Source organism: Naegleria fowleri, assembly GCF_008403515.1.
Source record: "Naegleria fowleri strain ATCC 30894 chromosome Unknown tig63, whole genome shotgun sequence".
NCBI lineage: Eukaryota > Heterolobosea > Eutetramitea > Acrasida > Naegleriidae > Naegleria > Naegleria fowleri.
The window spans coordinates 167,835-188,824 of record NW_025407995.1 but is presented as its reverse complement, the minus strand read 5'-3'; the positions used below and the strand labels follow the sequence as shown (position 1 = coordinate 188,824).

Genomic DNA, 20,990 nt, shown 5'->3' with positions numbered 1-20,990 from the left:
TTTCTCTGTATAATTGCAAAACGACAATTCTCTCTTTTTAGAAGCATTCAAACGTTCAGGTGAATAGTGTTTCAAAAAGCATGTTGAATGGTCATATTTTTCAGAGTTAAAAAGAATAAGGCTGGATTTTGAATATTATGGATGTGATATATTTGAAAGATTTCTTGTGACCAAACACCCGCTCTATCTATTGGAGAATGGCGATTTTTGGTTCATAACGAGAGATATTTATCTGGCGTGGACAAAATATTTATTCGAGCAGACTGATTCGAATATTGATTGGAGACATATATTTGACCCTTTACACGTAAATCCTGAAGTCTGAATAAGGATATTGTTCAATAGTTAATATTTAGAATAAAAATTGGCTTGACATTTTCTTGTAAAGCTAAATCTTTCAATGCCCCAATCTCTTGGTTTTATTGTTATTTACAATAGGCCATGAACAACTTTAAAAAATGCCAAATCGAGCACCCTCCCCAGCCATCACCTCCGGTTATCATGATGACGGTGCAGCCTTCGCTCACGAAACGGACCACACTCCACTTTATGGATTTTTCCTCATTCTTGTATTAATTTTTGCAATCATCAAGACATTTATTCACAAGAGCATTGTATACACGTTCCGATTTTTGAAGAAAATTATTACGGGAAAAGACTATGAATGCGTGTTTTGTGGCTTACACAAATTGGATGATGAATATAATACTATTGTGTTGTATAGAGATGAAATTTGTTATATTGTTGAGGATATCAGACCTGAGGCAGAATTTCATTATTTAGTCATTCCTTTTAAACATATTCATAGTAGACGAAAAATTGAAGATTTGGAGACATTACGTGTGGGTACGTGTGTTTTTGACATCTACAATCTCTGTACCATTCATGGTGATTGCTCTCGACAAAATTTCGAAAATTTCCATATTTGATATTTTGAATTATCGTATTTATTCGACAAACAAAATAATTCATGACATGATGTTTGTGCATAATCAGTGAAACACATGAAAATTGTTGGACAGCAATTTGCAAAGAGAAGACATTATGAAATGTGGAATGAAATGAGCAGTAATGGCATTGCGGAAGATAGAACCGGTTTCCATTTACCTCCTTTCAACTCGGTAGAACATTTACACATGCACATTTTGATTGGAAAATTTAAAAACTATCTTTCAAAACTAGAATTTACTCCAAACACCTATTGGTACGCCACTTGTGACGACTTGATCGAGGATGCAAAGTCTAAGAAAAAATCAATGTAAATAATGCATCATCAAATGTTCATACATGCATGGATAAAGTAGGCAAAAATTTTCCCGAGATTCATTATCCACATAATTATATGAGTGAAGTAATGTTTAGCCGTCCTCACCCACACCTCCATCAATTTTCCTTTTTTGTAACTTAGATAAGGTTTTCATCATTGGTTTTCATGACATGTAGCATTTCACAACCCAATTGCCTTTAAATCAAAAGAATACACACAGAAAAAACGCCAACATTTCATCAGCACGAAACCACCATTTAACATTTGAATACCTGTCATCACCCAATGCCATCATCGTTTGAATATACTCCCCAATTCACATACTCTCTCTCCTCTATTACTGACCTCTTCAATCAACATCCAGAGTTCACAAATCTTCTACCATCATCCACACACGAAATTATCTCTTCATCCCCACTTCTTGTGAAACAACAACGACAGTCTAGTAATGGCCTCTTATCATCAGCAAAAAATCACGATTCCAGCAACCACTCAATTTTCCCTTGTATTCATGGCCTCAGTGAACTTTTAAAAGAGGATTTGCACAATCCCCACAGTAATCTGCTTCATGATGACATCAATAATCCACAAGAGAACCCAAAACAACAGCCTTTTGAAAACCTTACGCCTCGTGCCATTCTTCCATCGACGTCACCATCCAACCATGTGTCAGCAAGTCATTCAAATTCTTGTCAAACAAAAACACCCTCTCCAAGCGATGGTTCACAATCGAAAGATGTCGTTCAACATCACAATTCCACCACCATTGATTGTGGAGTTGTAGTTGAGAATGGTGACGATCTTGTGAAATCATTACCTTCCTCCATTCGGTCATTGATATCGAACCAACAGAATGTCATGGCACCTCAACAACCATCAGCTCTCGATTTTGTAACAGCTTATGCAATGTTCTTGCAGAATCAACAAAAACAACAAACCTCACCATCCTCTTCCAATCTGAATGTTGATTCTTCCAGAAAAATACCTTTAGCAACCAATGAGTACAGCACTCACCGTTTAAACACAGGAATCCTTGATGTATTAAGTGGAAGCTCCATGAACAATCCAAATGCTTTCATTCTTATGCAAAAACATAACCAACAACAAACCTTTGAGAGAACTCAACCACCTCAACAATACACAACTTTTCGCTCTTCATCACCTTCTTCGAGTTCAATACCAACACCAAACACCTCCAATTCTATTGATCCATCGAATTTTGAACCTTCCTCCAACACACAGAAACGAAAGAGGAATGCCGATAAGGATCATTCTTCCAAAAAACAAAAGAAGAATTCCTCTTCACTCATTTCATCCAAGAAGGAAGAAAAGCTCAAACAAGAACGGAGCTCCATGAATGCAATATCCTCAACTTATAACAGTGCTTCATTCCTACATCAACAACAATATGCCATTGCTTGTGGAAATATTTGGTTCGTCCCTAATGAATTTGACGTGTTTCGATCTGGTAAAAAGCGACAAGGAATTCAATACAAATTTGAAAACATGATTACACCTTCGAACTACAAAGGAGCATCAAGCGATAGAAGAGAATAAAACCTCTCTTTCACGATCAAATAAAACGTGATTTGCATTTTGATAAAAGCAACAAAAAATGGAACAACAACAAGTAGAAGAGGCACATGTGGTTGTTGAAATGATCTCGGACTTTTCATGTCGACAAGGAACATGGAAGGGGCAAGCATGGATTCAAACTGAATTATGGAAGAAATTTATGAACAGGATGAGACAAAAACCGTTCAACCTATCTTTTAGGCTCCAATACGAGCTAAAATCTCCTTTTGAAAATGTGAACTTTCCAATTATAACTGCAAGAAATGTCAAAATATCTTACAATCAATCTTGTATTTTACTATTGGACTCTTCCAATTATCGAATTTTAGTGTTCAATTTATACACAAAACAATTCAAAAAGACCATTCATATTACTCAACAAAAATTTCCCGTTGATTTTTGTGTGGAAGAAAATTTTGATCAACACGTAAATGATGCAATACTCGTCGCCTGTGAATGTATGATGGTCTTTAAATTTAGCTTAACAGAGGCACTACAAAGCCCTTTTGATTATAAATGTAAATGGAGGACTGAAGAGGATGAGTTTGATACAAGTAATGTCTTTGAGGGAATCGCAATTTTACAAACGATACGTCAAGTATATGTGTGTGACTCTCGGCACGACGTTATACACGTTTTAGAATTGGAAACAGGAAAGAAACTATTTGAGATTCAACTTTGTGAGAATCCACATGCAATTTGTATAAGCAATGATGAACAGTACATGTTCATTAGTGAAATTAGCAATTTTTCTCAATACATACACAAGTTTGAGAGAATGAACGATGGAAACGAGCTGATCTGGAAAAAAATTGCTAATTTTGGCCAAAAAGGTTCAGAACCTGGAGAATTCCTTAATCCTTATTTCATTGTCTTGGACCCGACCATGCAACAGTGGCTTCTTGTTAGTGATTACTACAACAATCGTCTTCAAATCTTGAATGCAACTGACGGGCAGGTTGTTAAAGTATATGGCTCCAAGGAATCCAAAGAATTGTATCACCCTCTTGAGACGTGCTTTGATCGACTCACAGGTGAATTGATAGTTTGTGAGAATAATCGAGTTTTGATTTTCAAATAAATTTACTTTACATCATAATTTTGTAAAGAAGGTCACTTTCTAAAAAAAATGCCAAGAAAAAAGGCGGAATCATCCTCTTCTTCGAAAGGCTCTAAAAAATCATCTACTAAAGAATTAAACAATGATGGTAATGAATCAACAACTCCATCATCGGAAAGTACAAAAAATACGAGAAAATCCACGAGAGCAAAGAAAAATATTGTTGATGAAGAACTTGTCATAGACTTGTCTACGGACGATGAAAACATTAAATCAAAGGTTTCATCAAAAAAGAGGAAAAAAAAAGGAGATGACGATGAAGGAGATGATTATATTCCAGAGTCATCAGAAAATGAGGAGGATGTAATATCTGTTGCAGATTCAGTGAATTCCGAAGAGGGCGAAGAGCCTAAAGCTAAAAAATCAAAGAAAAAAAAAGATACTACAAGCAAAACCAAGTCTTCAAAAAAAGGAGAAAAATCTACAAAGCCTAAGAAAACTGCAAAGAAAAAGAGCACACAAGTGGAGCGAACATTGACGCATCACGTCACCACAGAGAGTATTGTGATTGATCCTAAAAAAATATGTTCACAATTTTTGCCAATCATTGAAGAGCGCGAGATCAAAGATGACATTGTACGCAGTATAATTATCCAAAATTCTGATCATTCGGCTCAAAACGTTAAAGAAATAATGCCCAAAACGATATTACTCAATACCAATCCAGAAAAGGAAAGAAAAAATTATATTCCAGAGGATCGATCAAATGAAAGACCATGTATACAGGTAGACATACCATTTCATCAAGGTACACTCTTAAATACTACTAGGAAAAGTTCTCAGGTGCAGAATTTGGCAATTTTGAACATTGGCGCTCCTGTTTGGGCCATGGATTGGGTGAATAAGGCACCAGAAACTAGCGATCAATATGCTGCAATTGCTCCTCACACCACACATTCTGCGTTTCATAAGTGTGGAAAAGTAACAACTCACAATGATTTATTTAGGCCTCTCGGGACAACATCAAATGCTACCATCTCTGATTTTGATCATTGTGGAAAAATTCAACTTTGGAATTTTGGAATTTTGAATAGCAAAGGACAAACAAGCAAGAATCCAACCATTGATTTTTACGTCGAACAGAATCATGGGTTTATTTGGGACATGAAATGGATGCCTAATTCATACCTTACCAACAAGAGGCTTGGAATTTTAGCTTGCGCATGTTCGGATGGAACAATTTTGATAACATCTATTCCTCATCTTTCTCAAATCCGTAATCATGAGCATCCCACTATACATTCGCATGAAAATGGAGCTTTAATTGTCAAACTACGATCAGAATATTACACAAGCACGCAATTTGATGCTGAAAATATGTTGACCAATAAGATTCCGTATTCATTAGCTTGGTCTCCTAATTGTAAATATCTCCTAGGTGGTTACAACGATGGTACAGTTTCTGTATGGAAAATTAACGCTAATGCATCATTGCAAGACAACAAACCTCTTCTGGAAATGGTGAGCACTATCCAAGCTCATAATCACCCAACGAACGATTTATCAATCCGATCCATGTCATGGTTCGATCCTGCCTTGAATGAAAACATTTTTGCAACATGTAGCAATGACGGAATGAATAAGATTTGGGACATACGTGACATTTACTATCCCTACTATTCGGCGACTAATGCCAATAGATTCTGGTCCACAGGTGTTGTGTTTCCAGAAGGATCAAATGCTCTCATATGTATCTCTCATGATGGAAATGTGCGTCAGTTCGATGCAGTTGAAAATGTATTCCAATTAGTATCGGCTACAGATGGACCCTTATGGGATATTTCTCTATGTTCATCACGTGCGAGTTTGCTTGTCTGTACAGCTACAGGCAGAGTGGAAGTAATGTCACTTGAGCAAGATTCGATGGCAAAAAAACGAAGATCAGTGGATACGAGAGTTGATGATTTACTTTTGCAAATTGATTTAGTTGTCAATGATGAAAGCAGAAGCGGTGAAAAACAATCCTTAGACAAGTTGGCCAAAGAGATGAAGCGAGCGCAGTTGTGTTATTCTTTACCATATCACATGCCTACAGGTGACTCTTCAGACAAGGTTCAGACCTATTTCAAACTTCCAACAAAAGTTAAAGACATCAAGATGGTTCCAGATGAGCGTATTTCCATTCATAGATGTTTGTTTCATCCATCAAAAGCTCAAGATTTAAGAAATTGGAGTCTGGTTGGAGGTTATGATGGAATTGTCTTTGCAATTCCCGTTCCAGAGCAATATAGCGACTAAGAAGAACACATTCTTAGGATCATTCCATTATTTCACTTCATCCCAAGTGCTTTTGGAAACACGACAAATACAACGTTTAACCTCTTTTCAATTCAAATCATCACTATTGTGATTGCAATTTCAATGTGATTTCCTTGCAAGTGCATTTATTAAGGTAAACTCATCACTTTTCATCTCCAACGCGAGTAAGTTTAAATAATACAGTTTTCTTCCATTTTTGTGGTCGATCATCCATTTGGTGATGATTATGGTGAATTGGTTCAATCTTTTGGTTGTTGTTATGAAGTTGTATAGCTGAACCAAACATAAATACAACCTGGTTGGACGGATGGATTCTAGTGATGCGGAATCATCAGTGGCCATTCATACAATCAAAAAAATTCAAACAAAATTTTATTCTTAGCACTCTGAGAAGACTTGTTGTTCAACAACTGCCATCCATCTTTTTAACCTTTTGAAGACATCCAACGGCCGTTTGTGACATTCTTGTGATATTTAGTGAAAAACAACGACACAACAACAACTCTCGGGACACTACGAATCCGTATTCAGAAAAGTGGAAAAGCTTTCGACACAACCCATCCAATCTCCTAAATTGTACAAATTCTTGTATTAATATTTATTTATTTGAATAATGACCATGAGTAGAACAGCCACAACAGCAACAACAACCTTCTTGAAAGAAAAAGACATGAATGTTGTTCAACATATTCCTAACGAACCTTCATTAATTAACTACGAAGAAGAGTGCGCACTCGGCGGAACAGGAGAGTCTTCTTCTCTCACTCCTTCCGACGAGTTATTCTGTCCAATTTCTCATACAATCATGTGTGAGCCTGTGATTGCAGCTGGTAAGTTTTCAGTGGGATTCTTTCATGTGATTCATACGAATTCATCATGATGAATGATTCGTTGGGATTCTCATGATGGGGTCATGATTTGAAATTCATGGTTGTTGAAACATGGTTCTAGATGGAAGAACCTATGAGAAGGTATGTATAAAAGAAAGAAGAAGTAGAAGAAACGAGACAAACACATAAATGCTTTCAATGAATATTTATATATATATTCAATAATGAAAAGGAATTAATTACACAATGGCTTCGTGAACACAATGGAACCTCTCCTTTCACAAGAGAAAATATTGGACTCAACACCATTGAAAATGTACATATTAAGAATGAGATTCAACGTTTCTTCTCAACATTGAAGTCGTTAGAGAGCCATTGCGTTTTTCAATATCACTTATCGAATGATGTCTTTTTACCTTGCTCCTTGTTGGTCGAATTTCAACATGCTGTGAATAAGAATGATCTAAAGACTGCCAAAATGCTCTATGAAAATGACATTAGGCTCTTACTCTACTCGCCAGAAATGTTAAACGATTTTGTCAACCACAACATTTCCTCTCTTGTGAGACCAAACAATTTTTCTTCCAAATGCTTAATAAGTTATGTATTGAATGGATATGAATTGTGTTGTAAAATTGGATCTCTTGGTAAGTAATTCAGGATGTAGTTTCACCTTATCGAAATGACCTTTTTGTGGTATAATTATAATTATATGTCATTGTGAAATTGTCAAATTTTAGAAATGATTGAGGAAATGTACAATTTTCTTACTAGATCTTCGTTGAATCGGCCTTTACCTCCTCTTGCTAATGAAACAAATATTGAAAGAAGTTCATTGAATAAGGCATTGTGGATCGAGTGCAAGAAAGAAGTGCTCGATTTGCACATACTCTCCAAATTGATGCGATTTGGAGCTCAACCTCACAAATTGGATGCATCAGGACGAAGTAGCCTCTATATTTTCCTGACCTGTCACGATAATGTCGAGGCGTTTAAGATTCTATTTGAGGAACATTGTGCAGTTCTCATTCGAGAGAAGTGCCACCAAAATGAATACCTGTTGTACAGTGCTGCTAAATTCAATCGTTACAATATTGTTCGATATTTGATGGAGAATCATGCAGACCTCATTGACTTGTCTTTACAACATGGACCAAATAATGAAAGTCCATTGCATGCAGTAGTGAGGAACTCAAACGAAGGTTTGTATTTGATAATGACATTCATGACACTTGACCTTTCATTCTTGTTGTAAACTTTCCACAGAGCTACTTTCTTTCTTCCTTTCTCAACGACATGTTGGTGTTGATTATTTGGACAGTTCCAATCGATCTCCACTCATGCTTTCATGTAAACTTGGGTTCTATGGAGTAACAAAGTTATTGTATGACAAGGGTGCACAACTGGATTTGTGTGATCAAGATGGCGACACTGGACTTCATTATGCGGCTTCAAGGTAAGTGTTCAACATTTTCCAAATTATTTATGGAAAAACACAAATGATTCGAAAATTGAAATAACCACAGAAATTGGTCTCCAATCATTGAGCTTTTAATTTGTAATGGCGCTGACGTTAATGCTCGCAACAAACGAGGTCTCACCCCCTACAACGTTGCTTCCTGTCAAACCACCAAAACTCTCATTCAAGTTCTGACTGCGAAACAGTTGTCATTCGCATTTAAACGTGTTCGAATCATTGAAGATGAAAATACATTTCTCAAATCACAATTACTCTCCATGATGGAACGTATTGAAAAACTGGAACAACAACAACTACCACCACTCAACAACCATAAATAATAAAACAATGCACAAAAATATGTTACTTTCAATTAAGGGTTTTTGACATTTGATGATGGTTCCAATAAATACAACGAACTGTAATAATATGGACACACACGCAAAGATACAATCTTGTTTGAACCGTTAATCTCCATTTCCGGTCGCATCTCTTACAAATTGATTCGCTAAAATTTACTGTAGTTACAAGATCGAGAGTCAACTATCGTGTAACCGCGAGGTAATTCTTTATTGAAAAAACGGCGAACCATTAGTATCAAAGAAAACCCTCTTCTCTTCACCATTGTCGTTTATGGATCGTCATTATTGAAAAAACGGTCCAATACAACTCATAATCAAGTCTTGTAAATTGGTGTGGTTATCATTAATTTCCCTCTTTTAGTTCAATACATTATCCTAATCAGGATACCTCATTCATCATCATCCTCAATCGCCAGAACTGATTAATTCTAACAAGATGACCAAGATTTATCCCTCCGAAAGCACAGGAAGTATTGCTGTTGGAGCAAGTCATTCATATTCAAACACAAACAATCGTCTTCATCAGATGCCAGGCCATCCTCTGAGTAGCGACAATGCTATAAAAGTCAACTCAGAAGTCTCATCGAGTGAAAGCCAGTTTGAGGTTGAAAATGATACAAGGGCATTGTGGGGATGTCTACCTCTTCGTCTCTTCCTAAGTTTGGTGATTGCTTTATTGATTGTAGTGAGTTGCGTTTCGATTTGGGTCAGCACCTTTGTTGTTTCAAAACATGCAATTGAAAGTTTGGCAAATAATGTGATTGGAGTGAACAATCAAAAGATTTTATCATATTTGGATGCAATGATCAATCCATTGGGAAAAATGTCAAAAGCAATGGCAGCTGATTTCAATTATGGAATTGCGAATGTCGAAAATTTTCGACAATATCTCTTTCCGAAATATTATTTCTTGGGAGCAACAAGTTGTGGATACTTTTTTGGATATCCTTCTGCGAAATATACTTATTCCATCACAGGAGTTGGAAGTAAGGCATATTTGGTTTATTCATATCAACCTCCTGGATTCATTGGAACGATTCGAGACACTGTGAACAACAAAACAGGAGCAGTAATCAAAGTGAACAGTACCATTGATTATACACCTTTCTTTTCAGCTCAACAAGATTATTACAATTCAACAATTGATTTAAGTTCAAAGTTGGGAATTGAAGGAGTTTATGGATCTCCTTACAAAGCATTGAATTCAAGTATGGCTATTTATCATTCTTCAGTGGTTTATGATCCAATTTTATTTTCATCGACAGGAATGAAAAAAGCGGTTGGAGTGACTCGAATTAACATGTCTTTGGGTGCAATTGTTTCATATTTGAGCAAAATTGTGTTGATTGGAAGAGGATATTGTTTAGTTTCTCAAACCAATGGAATGATGATTGGAGGCAGCATTAACACTCTTGCAGGAGATGGAGAAACGAATTTACACTTGTTCAATGTTACTGATAGAAATGCAGGAAAGCTCATGAAATCTCTTTTCATGCTCTATGACAATGACCAAAAAAACATTCCTCCTATTTCTTACATTAATGATGGAGGAATTTCATATATTGTTTCATTCTCAAAATACATCATTGACAATTTGGAATGGAATGTGTTCCTCGTTATCTACGAAGAGGATGTATTTCAATCTCTGATAATGGCATCAGGTATTTCAATAGGCGTATTAGCAGCTGTCACTGTAATAGGAGTGATTCTGAGCATTGTATTGGGAAGTTTTATTGCACATCCCCTCAAACGACTGGAAGAACAATTTGCTTTAATCAAGATATTGGATTTAGAGGAAGTACACGTCTCTCGATCACCTTTCAAAGAAATCAACAACATTTTCAACAGCTTGGGCGATATGATTGTGTGGCTAAAAGAAATCAAGACTTTCATTCCTGACCATGTTTTTGAACAAATTGAAATGAGCAAGAGCCAAACGACAAAAAGGGTAGAAGTGAAGAAAGCTAATTCAGTCGGATCCAACATTAACAAAACATTTGTTTCTTCCCTTTCACAATCGAATACAGTTGGATCCTCTTCGAAGCATTCCAGATCCTTAAGCAATTCAGGAGGAAAGTTTGGAAAAAGCATTTTTCAAATGGGACTTCATACAAATGTTTGTTGCATTGTCCATGTGATTTTCAAAGGTTTTGCTCAGGTGGATACATCTTCAGAAAAAGCTGAATTGTTCAGCATTGCCATTTCAGCAATAACACCTCTCATCAAGTTGTACAAAGCGAATATGCAAATATTAACAGATTTTGAATTCCAAATCACTATTCATGGATCTCGAAGTGATCACAAGGTTGCCCTAAAAGGGTTGGAGTGCGCTTTGAAAATTGTGAAAACTCTTGAATCCATAAACCCAACTCAATTCATTCCTCGAGTTGGTGTGAGTGTCAGTGAGGCTGATATTGGAAACATTGGAACGAAAAATTCAAGATTTTTCACAACAGGTACGTTCTTGACATGTTAAATTCGGAAAAATGATTCATTAATTTTACGAAACCATTTGTCTATAATCAGTTGGTAAATGTGTGAAGGAGGCTTCAAAAATGGCTAAAATTGCTGTTTTGTTTCATCTACCGATCGTTGCAGATTCATCTTGTTTTGACAGCTCAACAACCAAAGAGAAATTTATTGCCAGGCCAATTGATCGTTATAGAAAAGATAAGAATTCAGACATCGAAACGATTTGGACAGTTTTAGACGAGAAGAATCACGAAACTAACGAATGGTTGTACGAACTTGAAAATTCCAAACGAAACAACACGTTCGAAAAGTTCTTGAATGCTTTTTGTATTTTCACCAACGAATTTTGGGAGAAAACTGAACCTGACGATTACTCTCAAGAATTGAAACATAATTTGGACGTTCTGAAAGAGTATGCGAATAAGGTGGATGATCATTCTTTACCTCGCCTGATTTCTGTAGTTTCATCGGTTGCTTCAGGCTCTTCTACGAAAAACATTCCTTTCGTTTTGTCAAATTATTCCTCAGAGTTAGGATGTGACTATAGAGGTTTACTGTTAGATTCCAAACCTGTGGATGATCTTATCATTGAGATGTAATAACAAGAAATTAATTCTTGGTTATATCCTGTCAAATTCTTCGAATAATTATAATTTCCCATTTCAAAAATTCACAAACACCATCATGAAGCGCTTCTTTTCTGTTTGTTCAACAACTTTGAGAGTGATGACAAGCAATTCTCTTTCTACAAATGCCACAAGAACACCATTCGGAATTGCACCATCAGTGTTGAGGATGTGCTTCAAATCTCCAAACCATTACTGCACAATTCATCATTCCATAAATTTACACATTAAATTCAACAATTATCATCATCATTATGGCAATCCTACACTTCATACCCACTCCAACAACAACCACCACCATGATCATGATCATCACCACTTCAACACATACGTCCTTCAACAAGAACTCGTTCGTAAAGCATTGGAAGAAAACGATGCAGAATCGCAAGCATCTCTCGGAGTTGCCTACTACACGGGTGAGCGTTTCATCGTCCATGACCAACAACATGTGTTGAAACAAGATCTCTCAAAAGCCTTTCAATTCTTGTCGATGGCAGCACAACAGAATCATCCGGGTGCACTTTTTCTCCTTGGCAATCTGTACCTGGAGGGAGTTGAAGGGGTGGTTGAGAAGGATGAAAAGAAGGCTCTCCACTACTGGGAGTTGGCTGCCTCACTCCAACAACCACAAGCTCTCTTTGCGTTGGGTGTAATGTATTTGAATTCAGAACATGGAAGCATCCTTAATGAATTGGGGAATGATAAAGAAGAAGAACAACAACATCACCACCAAAACTCAGAAACTCTTTCAGCTACAGTTCAGAAAGGTATGCACTATTTGGAAAGGGCCGCTGAATTGGGCAGTACGGATGCTTGCTTTAATTTGGCACTCCTCTATCATTGTGGAAGTGTTCAACAACCCAAAGATCTTTCAAAAGCCATTCAATATTATGAACGTATTGCCAACTCTCCACATGGGGATGCCCAAGCTCAATTCAATCTCGGATGTTTGTATCGAGAGAGATGCATCCATAATCATCACTCTGGAGAGAATGATCATCAAATATCGTGATGGAATTGCAATGTCACATGTAACGCAGGACTATGCCAAAGCTCTTGAGTACTTTGAGATGGCCGCACAACAGCATCATGCAGGGGCACTTTTCAATCTCGGAGTGCTCTACTTTAATGGAACAGGAGTGGAGAAGAATATTGAAAAAGCATTGCACTATTTGGATCATGCGGCTCGTCATCAAGATGTGGACGCATTGAGTGTGTTGGGAGCCATCTATTTGCAGGGTCTGCATTTGGAGGAACCCAATGCACGAAAGGCTTTGGAATACTTTGAGAGAGCAGCTGCTTTGGGTCATGCAGATGCTGCTTTTAATGTGGGGCGACTTTATGAAGAAGGATTTGGTGACTGTCCTCCCAATGTTGGAAAAGCAATGGAATATTATGAATTGGCCTCTCGTTTGGGAAGTATGGAAGCCAATTATAATTTGGGTTGTTTGTATGTGAAGAATGACAGCGTGCCACAAGATTTATCCAAAGCTCGTCACTATTTTGATCTCGCTGCTGAACAAAACGATGCACAAGCTCAATTTAATTTGGGAGTGATGTATGAAAATGGAGAGGGAGTGGAATCGAATATGGATACAGCATTGAAATATTATGAGATGGCAGCTCAACAAAATCATTCTCTAGCCAAGCAGCGTTTGCAAGATCTTAATAGGGAATAGTGTAGCAGAAGAAGGATGAGACAAACATCGCATTGTGCTCTTATTGTTGAACTTGGGATTGCTGATGAATAATATATCATTTCAGTTTAGCGATCCAACGAGTAAAATCGAAGAATTGTGGGTTTATTTTACACGCGCGTAGAGTACACAACATCAATCTTCCAACTCAATTCTTCCACCAGGCGCATTCTGATGTTACACTAACAGAAGCCTAATGAATAAAGGACCTAACAATTGTCTTCTGACAGTATGCATGATTTGGTTGTGTGGACCTATACAAGGTTTGAGAAACGTCAAAACTTGGATTTTTCTCACGAAAAAACCCAAAAATTGTGAAGGCACATGACAATTTGCTCGTCAGCCAAAGAAAGAATACTGAACCAAGTCAGAAAATCACAATTAAAGATGTTCAAGCTCAAATTATGTTAGATGGATATTTTTAAAAAAATTTATGAGAAGCTCGTTCAAGATATCTAATTCGTTTCTCAATTTTCTGAGTTTTCTCATTGTGTAGTTTCTCCATCTTTTCCATTTCTTGCCTGATTTTAGAAGCTCGTTCCAGGACCATTTAATTCTAGACCTTTCAATGCATTTGAAACGTGTTATTTAAATTGAATAGGCTTTCATAAATTAAAACATTCCTTTAAGCTTGGGATGTTTCAAAGGTATTGGGTGGTTTCAAAGATTCAGGGGCGTTTCAAAGATTTTGGCGCGTTTCAAAGAATCCGAAACATTCCAAATCAGCTTCTTTTCAACTTAGCTTGGGAGTTTCAAATAAAATTTTGAACTGAAAAAATGTCTCTCGATATCAGCAAAGAAGACGCTGTGAGATTGAGGGAAATCGAGGTCAAAAAATTGGTGGCCAATGAATGGAAGGTATTGCATGAAGAGCTGCCAATTATTCAGAAATCAAAAGGTAGAAAGGATATCAAGGATATTCCTACAATGAATAGAATTAAAGAAATAGTCTGCCAAAGAATTGGATATGTTGCTACATTCATCTTCTTACATACTGTTGGTACTATCTGTGGATGGTTAGAAGGTCCTTATCGTAATGTGGACAAAATCTTATTAATTCTTTACATGTTACTTGAAAATGAAACACTCGGATCCTTAAATGAGAGGAGAATTATCGCAAGGTCTACAATATGGAGAATTCATCACACAATTTTCGTTGAATTTCATGACCAACTTAATGAATGGGCTGACACTTGTTTGCAAAGAATGTTTTCAAATCCTATTATTCGATGTCTTACTGGTATAATTGAAAACGAAAAAGGCTTCAAGGATGGAACCACTTTTTTAGATGGTCATGATACACGTATTGAATATAGTAATTTAGCCAAATATCCTAAAAGGGAGTATTGGAGTTACAAATATAAAGATTCTGGATTAAGAACTCAAGTATTGATGGATAATCAAGAATTAGCAATTGCTATTTCGAAATCCCTACCATGTGCTCCTAATACAGACATTGGTATGTTCAAGCAAATGGAGAGAATTCCAAAACTATTAGATCCTAGTGTGGATGTATTGTATTTTGATGGTGGTTATTTCTTGGGAATTCCTGATTATATTGAAAAATTGCAAGAAAAAGGATATGATCTTGATGAGTCAAATTTCAGAACTCCAATTAGAAAACCAAGAAATCAAGATCTAACATACAGTGAAGCACAATATAATGAAGAATTTGGTGCTTTTCGTGGTATGATTGAAACATTATTCTCTCATATTGGTGAGAAATTCAAACTTTTCAATCCTCATTCAGTTGCTAAAATGAGTGGAGATTTGGAAAATGTGTGGAATTTAAAATTGCATTTGTTTTGTTTGACATTCATAGATTCGTAGAAAAATATAATATTCAAGTATTAGATCACCACAAGGAATGGATGCGTTCAGACTTGGATTTTCCTATAGAAAAGCCAAAATTATTAAGACCCTCTGTTAATGTTGTCCGTCACAAAGAATATGCAGAGGAAAAAAGAAAAGCTCAATGTAACCTTATTGCTAAAATGTTGACAATGAGTGACACTGAATTAATGACACTATCAACTCGTGAAATTCTAGAATATTCACATAATTCTAATCCAGTACAAGTCGGTGATGAAGGATCAGAAAGCGGCTCGGATAATGAACTTCCAAGAAATCTACAAGAAAGTGATTCTGATAACGAAGGATCTGAGAGCAGTTCTGATAATGAAAGATCCAATTCGCAAGCCTCAAGATCAAGATCAGAAAGCGATTCGGATAGTGAAGGATCAGAAAGCAGTTCTGATAATGAAGAAAGATTGATATCACCAAGAAAGACACAATTCCCAAGAATAACCACAGGCTCGGAAAGAAGTTCACAAGACTACACACCACAAAAACTTCCAAAAAACTCCAAAATCAACTTCACAACCAAACACCCCTATCCAAATCCAAAGGCCGGCTCTGCAAGCATCATTTAAAAAAGTTCAACAGCCAACAAAGAAGAAAACAAACAAACCAAACACTTCGGAACCTTCTTTCGGTATTGGAAAACGGCAAGCCAAACCAACAGCTGCGGCTAATCCAGAATACTACTCACCACAACAAAAGAAGCAAAGAAAGTCAACAAAACAGTAATATAAAATTGTGATGATATTTTTTTGAAGTTGAAACTCCCAAGCTAAGTTGAAAAGAAGCTGATTTGGAATGTTTCGGATTCTTTGAAACGCGCCAAAATCTTTGAAACGCCCCTGAATCTTTGAAACCACCCAATACCTTTGAAACATCCCAAGCTTAAAGGAATGTTTTAATTTTTATGAATTTTGGAACCACTACTGAATCAAGGAACATGCTTTGGAATTTGGAATGACTAATGGGACTGAACCGAGCTTCTGACTTGACATTAGTTAAGGTTTTTTTATAAACGATCAAAAGGGTGCACATCTCTTTGAACGAAACCTTCAATGTGTTGATTAAAAGTAATTCATCCATAACATGCACTGTTGGCAGTCTTAACCTTTTCAAAAAAAAATGAAATCTCTGTTCATCATACTCGCGTTCTTATTGCTGTTTGGACTCGTGATTAATTACAACACTAAATATTCCACTTCTGTCTTTCTAACAAGAGCCTTCTTTCATGTCGTCCTATTGAGAAACAAATATTTGGGTATGAAAGAAGGAGATCCCGAATCAAGTATGATTGGTATCACCACTCGGGATTGGAAAGAAGTTTCGTTGGAGGCTCAAACCTTTTACAATATGGTTCGTTTTGTAAGAGGTAAACTCCGTGATGGAGTGTCGGATGTGGAGCTGAGGGATGTTTCCTATCATGCGTTAGCTCCTCCTGTTTCGTTTCATAACTCATTGAGTTTTAAACATGTTCCTGAAATTCGGAATTCAATATTTGTAAAGTTGAGAGATCAGTTCTATGTTGAGCACTTCTTTGGAAAGGATCGTCGTGGAAAGGTCATCTTTCTGTTGCATGGAGGATGTGGCTTTGCTGGACACTACGATGGTATGTATTTGTGAGGAGTCATCACGCGATCATCATAATTTAACTTCTCATAATTTTGATTAATAATAATTAATTTTTTTAATGATACGTGTCATGACAGGTCAGGAACTGAGAAGTATTGTTGAGCACATGCAACATAGATTTAACAGTTCCTTGACACATATTCTCTCTGTGGATTACAGACTCATGGGATTGACGGAAGAAGAGAGAGCGAAGAAAAATGTTTTTGCATCCACATTTAGCGAACAAGCAGACGATGCCATCCAAGCGTACAAATGGTTGTTACAAGCATTTAAGCCTGAGGATATTGTTGTTGTAGGAAGTTCATTTGGTTCTGCCCTTAGTGTAGAATTGTTACGAAGAGCAGCCAACGAAAACCTTCCATTGCCAAAAGCTGCAATTTTAATTGGTGGTGTCTACGATTTAAGTATGAAACTAACTCACAGTAACAAGAATTCGAGAAATAATATCATGCTATCCGATCAGCTTATTGACGTTATGCACAGAGTGTACAAAGAAGAAGAGTCTCCTCTCGTCACATGGAAGAATGTCAACAAGGCAGTGTTTTCAACCAATCTTTATATGATCTACTCAAATGACGAAGAATTAACCAAAGACAATGAAGTGTTCATTCAGCTTTTAAAGGATCTCGGACATCCATCGGTGAAAGTCTCTGCTGATCGAATGATGATTCATGTGCATCCAATTTTCGAATATTATTTCCCTGAAGCAAAAGTTGCCATGTCGAAAATTATGGACTTTATCGATTCTCTTCAATAATAGAGTTTGAGCTCACCAAGTTCAAAGAATCAATTATATCTACACGGCACACAACCCGCAAATAATTTTATTTGAGTGAATTTTCAAAGACTTAATGATCTAAGATAATGCTTGAATTAAAACAGCTGAGAATATAATCGAGTTATTATTCCTGAAACGAACACATTTTCGGGCAAATTACTAGTGACGCATCAAAGGTGATCACAATAGAGATAACCACAAACTTACGCAGGTGACACATTTTGAGAGATGACAGAGCTGTCAGAGCCAAGTGCAATATGCGTTCAATACTTTGATTTTCTGTGGTTGAGTAACATCAATGCGCATCACAAACAAAAAAGAACTGATTTCCTTCTATCAGCATTGCTCATCGACCTCAAGGATCAGAACTACTTTTTCATTGTTTCTCTCTGCACAACATCCATATACCACACCATCACATGACACGAATATTTCCAGTCACAGGGAGCTCCGACGCTACTTTTCCCTCAAATCAGCAGCAACCCACTCACTGCAACAATCCACGGATGGCCCAATATTCGGCGGCAGAACCTTCCACAAAATCACCAGAAGCTACATTGAACGGCCCCAATATTGCGAACGAATCGCTACGAGTATTCGCGGGAGAGTTGTCGAGCTTCAATCAAAACCACAACAGTCAACATACATTGAAAAGCTCTGCCACCTCACCTGTGACTAAAGAAGGCCTTAACAAACTTGAATTTAACCAAAATGAGGATGAAGATAGACTCTCTACCGTCGAACTGTTCCAAGGTTGCATTCCCCTTCGTCTGTTCCTCATTGTGATGGTGGCCACTTTGATTGTGATAAGCTGCTTTTTCATTTGGGTCAGCACCTTTGTTGTTTCAAAACATGCAATTGAAAGTTTGGCAAATAATGTGATTGGAGTGAACAATCAAAAGATTTTATCATATTTGGATGCAATGATCAATCCATTGGGAAAAATGTCAAAAGCAATGGCAGCTGATTTCAATTATGGAATTGCGAATGTCGAAAATTTTCGACAATATCTCTTTCCGAAATATTATTTCTTGGGAGCAACAAGTTGTGGATACTTTTTTGGATATCCTTCTGCGAAATATACTTATTCCATCACAGGAGTTGGAAGTAAGGCATATTTGGTTTATTCATATCAACCTCCTGGATTCATTGGAACGATTCGAGACACTGTGAACAACAAAACAGGAGCAGTAATCAAAGTGAACAGTACCATTGATTATACACCTTTCTTTTCAGCTCAACAAGATTATTACAATTCAACAATTGATTTAAGTTCAAAGTTGGGAATTGAAGGAGTTTATGGATCTCCTTACAAAGCATTGAATTCAAGTATGGCTATTTATCATTCTTCAGTGGTTTATGATCCAATTTTATTTTCATCGACAGGAATGAAAAAAGCGGTTGGAGTGACTCGAATTAACATGTCTTTGGGTGCAATTGTTTCATATTTGAGCAAAATTGTGTTGATTGGAAGAGGATATTGTTTAGTTTCTCAAACCAATGGAATGATGATTGGAGGCAGCATTAACACTCTTGCAGGAGATGGAGAAACGAATTTACACTTGTTCAATGTTACTGATAGAAATGTTGGTCCATTGATGCGAGCGTTGCATGCAAAATATGGTTTTGATTCTGACAATATTCCATCACTTACTCATATTTCATTCGACGACACTTCGTACATTATTTCACACTCCAAATATACCATAGATAACTTGAAATAGGACGTCTATCTGATTGTCTTTGAGGATGATATTTTGCAATCCGTTATTGTAACCTCTGGCATTTCAGTAGGAGTGTTTGTGGGCGTCATACTCCTGGGCCTCCTAGTAAGCATTGTTTTAGGATCGATCCTCGCAAGACCTTTGAAACAACTCGAAGAGCAATTCTCCTTAATGAAAGTACTAATTTTGGACAATGTGAAATTATCAAGCTCAGTATTCAAAGAAATCCAAAATATTTTCAATAGTTTGGAAGAAATGCTCCTTTGGTTACAAGAAATCAAAACATTCATTCCGGATCATGTCTTGGAAGATATTCAAAGTAGTGATCCCAAAATGTGTTGTTCCCCTCCACTCTTAACAAGTCGTCAGCATGCATCTATGAGATCGAGCGTCACAAAGAATTCTGTCTCGTCGTGTCAATCGGCAGGAAGAGAGTCCAGCACAAGCAAAAGACCCAAATTCTTGCGAGCATTAAGCAAAACGAGCGGAGTGGGGTCAAGTTCAAGTTTTGGGATGGGTTTACTCTTCCAGATGGGTCTTCAGAAAAAACTGTTGTGTGTTGCATGTCGTATTCAAAGGTTTTGATTTTGTCGAATCGGCATCAGAGAAGGCAGAATTGTTTACAGAAGCTCTCTCTACGATTACTCCACTGATTAAGATTTACAAAGCTTCTCTTCAGATATTAACGAATTTTGAATTTCAAATTTATTTCACTGGTAATCTTAACGATGATGAATACAAAGTTCCAATTAAGGGCATTGAATGTGCTTTGAAAATAGTCAAATCTCTCGAGTTAATGAATGCCATCAAGTACATGACACGAATTGGAGTGAGTGTAAGTGAGGCACAAGTTGGTAATATAGGAAACGGAACCAAAGGTGCCAGATATTTCGCAACTGGTAAGTTTGAGTGTTGTGATCTGTCATTCCTAATTAATTAATGAACACACTTATATATCTCTTTTTTAAATGATGATAAATTAATCACAATTTCATATTGCATCTCCTCAGTTGGTTCCTGCGTGAGAGATGCCACCACCATGGCAACACTTGCACGGCTTTTCAATCTTTCCATTGTAACAGACTCTTCGTGCTTTGATGGAACTCTTTCGAATGAAAAATTCATTGCAAGACCCATTGATCGATTTAGGAAACATAAATCTTCTGAAATTGAAACCTTGTGGACCGTAATAGATGAGAAGATTCTCGAACATTCTGAATGGCTCCTTCATTGTTGAGATTAATTTCTGCATTGCCACCTCGAGCGTTGCCACCCCACAACAAATTCCTTTCGCATCTTCCAAAGAGTTCACAAGTGACCGAAAGTATTCAA

General features: G+C 36.9%; 12 protein-coding genes across 12 annotated transcripts; all 12 read left to right on the top strand.

The window, feature by feature from the left end:
* Window positions 1-458: 458 nt before the first annotated feature.
* Window positions 459-1,262, top strand: FDP41_008714 (uncharacterized protein; the record flags this gene model as incomplete). Its single annotated transcript, XM_044712598.1, has 2 exons — window positions 459-846; window positions 997-1,262. 2 exons carry the CDS (start codon window positions 459-461, stop codon window positions 1,260-1,262), a joined length of 654 nt encoding a protein of 217 aa, XP_044557763.1.
* Window positions 1,263-1,552: 290 nt separating this feature from the next.
* Window positions 1,553-2,824, top strand: FDP41_008713 (uncharacterized protein; the record flags this gene model as incomplete). The annotated part of the gene is made up of 1 exon (XM_044712597.1): window positions 1,553-2,824. The coding sequence occupies one exon, from the start codon at window positions 1,553-1,555 to the stop codon at window positions 2,822-2,824; it is 1,272 nt and encodes a 423-aa protein (XP_044557762.1).
* Window positions 2,825-2,882: 58 nt separating this feature from the next.
* On the top strand, window positions 2,883-3,923 carry FDP41_008712 (uncharacterized protein; the record flags this gene model as incomplete). Its single annotated transcript, XM_044712596.1, has 1 exon — window positions 2,883-3,923. One exon carries the CDS (start codon window positions 2,883-2,885, stop codon window positions 3,921-3,923), a length of 1,041 nt encoding a protein of 346 aa, XP_044557761.1.
* A 48-nt stretch (window positions 3,924-3,971) lies between these two features.
* On the top strand, window positions 3,972-6,200 carry FDP41_008711 (uncharacterized protein; the record flags this gene model as incomplete). Its single annotated transcript, XM_044712595.1, has 1 exon — window positions 3,972-6,200. The coding sequence occupies one exon, from the start codon at window positions 3,972-3,974 to the stop codon at window positions 6,198-6,200; it is 2,229 nt and encodes a 742-aa protein (XP_044557760.1).
* A 640-nt stretch (window positions 6,201-6,840) lies between these two features.
* Window positions 6,841-8,851, top strand: FDP41_008710 (uncharacterized protein; the record flags this gene model as incomplete). The annotated part of the gene is made up of 6 exons (XM_044712594.1): window positions 6,841-7,051; window positions 7,173-7,192; window positions 7,284-7,698; window positions 7,792-8,253; window positions 8,318-8,507; window positions 8,578-8,851. 6 exons carry the CDS (start codon window positions 6,841-6,843, stop codon window positions 8,849-8,851), a joined length of 1,572 nt encoding a protein of 523 aa, XP_044557759.1.
* A 457-nt stretch (window positions 8,852-9,308) lies between these two features.
* On the top strand, window positions 9,309-11,943 carry FDP41_008709 (uncharacterized protein; the record flags this gene model as incomplete). The annotated part of the gene is made up of 2 exons (XM_044712592.1): window positions 9,309-11,328; window positions 11,399-11,943. 2 exons carry the CDS (start codon window positions 9,309-9,311, stop codon window positions 11,941-11,943), a joined length of 2,565 nt encoding a protein of 854 aa, XP_044557758.1.
* Window positions 11,944-12,028: 85 nt separating this feature from the next.
* FDP41_008708 (uncharacterized protein) lies at window positions 12,029-12,982 on the top strand (the record flags this gene model as incomplete). The annotated part of the gene is made up of 1 exon (XM_044712591.1): window positions 12,029-12,982. One exon carries the CDS (start codon window positions 12,029-12,031, stop codon window positions 12,980-12,982), a length of 954 nt encoding a protein of 317 aa, XP_044557757.1.
* Window positions 12,983-12,992: 10 nt separating this feature from the next.
* FDP41_008707 (uncharacterized protein) lies at window positions 12,993-13,649 on the top strand (the record flags this gene model as incomplete). Its single annotated transcript, XM_044712590.1, has 1 exon — window positions 12,993-13,649. The coding sequence occupies one exon, from the start codon at window positions 12,993-12,995 to the stop codon at window positions 13,647-13,649; it is 657 nt and encodes a 218-aa protein (XP_044557756.1).
* A 795-nt stretch (window positions 13,650-14,444) lies between these two features.
* On the top strand, window positions 14,445-15,497 carry FDP41_008706 (uncharacterized protein; the record flags this gene model as incomplete). The annotated part of the gene is made up of 1 exon (XM_044712589.1): window positions 14,445-15,497. The coding sequence occupies one exon, from the start codon at window positions 14,445-14,447 to the stop codon at window positions 15,495-15,497; it is 1,053 nt and encodes a 350-aa protein (XP_044557755.1).
* Window positions 15,498-15,538: 41 nt separating this feature from the next.
* Window positions 15,539-16,099, top strand: FDP41_008705 (uncharacterized protein; the record flags this gene model as incomplete). The annotated part of the gene is made up of 1 exon (XM_044712588.1): window positions 15,539-16,099. One exon carries the CDS (start codon window positions 15,539-15,541, stop codon window positions 16,097-16,099), a length of 561 nt encoding a protein of 186 aa, XP_044557754.1.
* A 550-nt stretch (window positions 16,100-16,649) lies between these two features.
* FDP41_008704 (uncharacterized protein) lies at window positions 16,650-17,913 on the top strand (the record flags this gene model as incomplete). Its single annotated transcript, XM_044712587.1, has 2 exons — window positions 16,650-17,133; window positions 17,234-17,913. The coding sequence occupies 2 exons, from the start codon at window positions 16,650-16,652 to the stop codon at window positions 17,911-17,913; spliced, it is 1,164 nt and encodes a 387-aa protein (XP_044557753.1).
* A 527-nt stretch (window positions 17,914-18,440) lies between these two features.
* On the top strand, window positions 18,441-20,895 carry FDP41_008703 (uncharacterized protein; the record flags this gene model as incomplete). Its single annotated transcript, XM_044712586.1, has 4 exons — window positions 18,441-19,520; window positions 19,659-20,157; window positions 20,237-20,557; window positions 20,669-20,895. The coding sequence occupies 4 exons, from the start codon at window positions 18,441-18,443 to the stop codon at window positions 20,893-20,895; spliced, it is 2,127 nt and encodes a 708-aa protein (XP_044557752.1).
* Window positions 20,896-20,990: the final 95 nt, after the last annotated feature.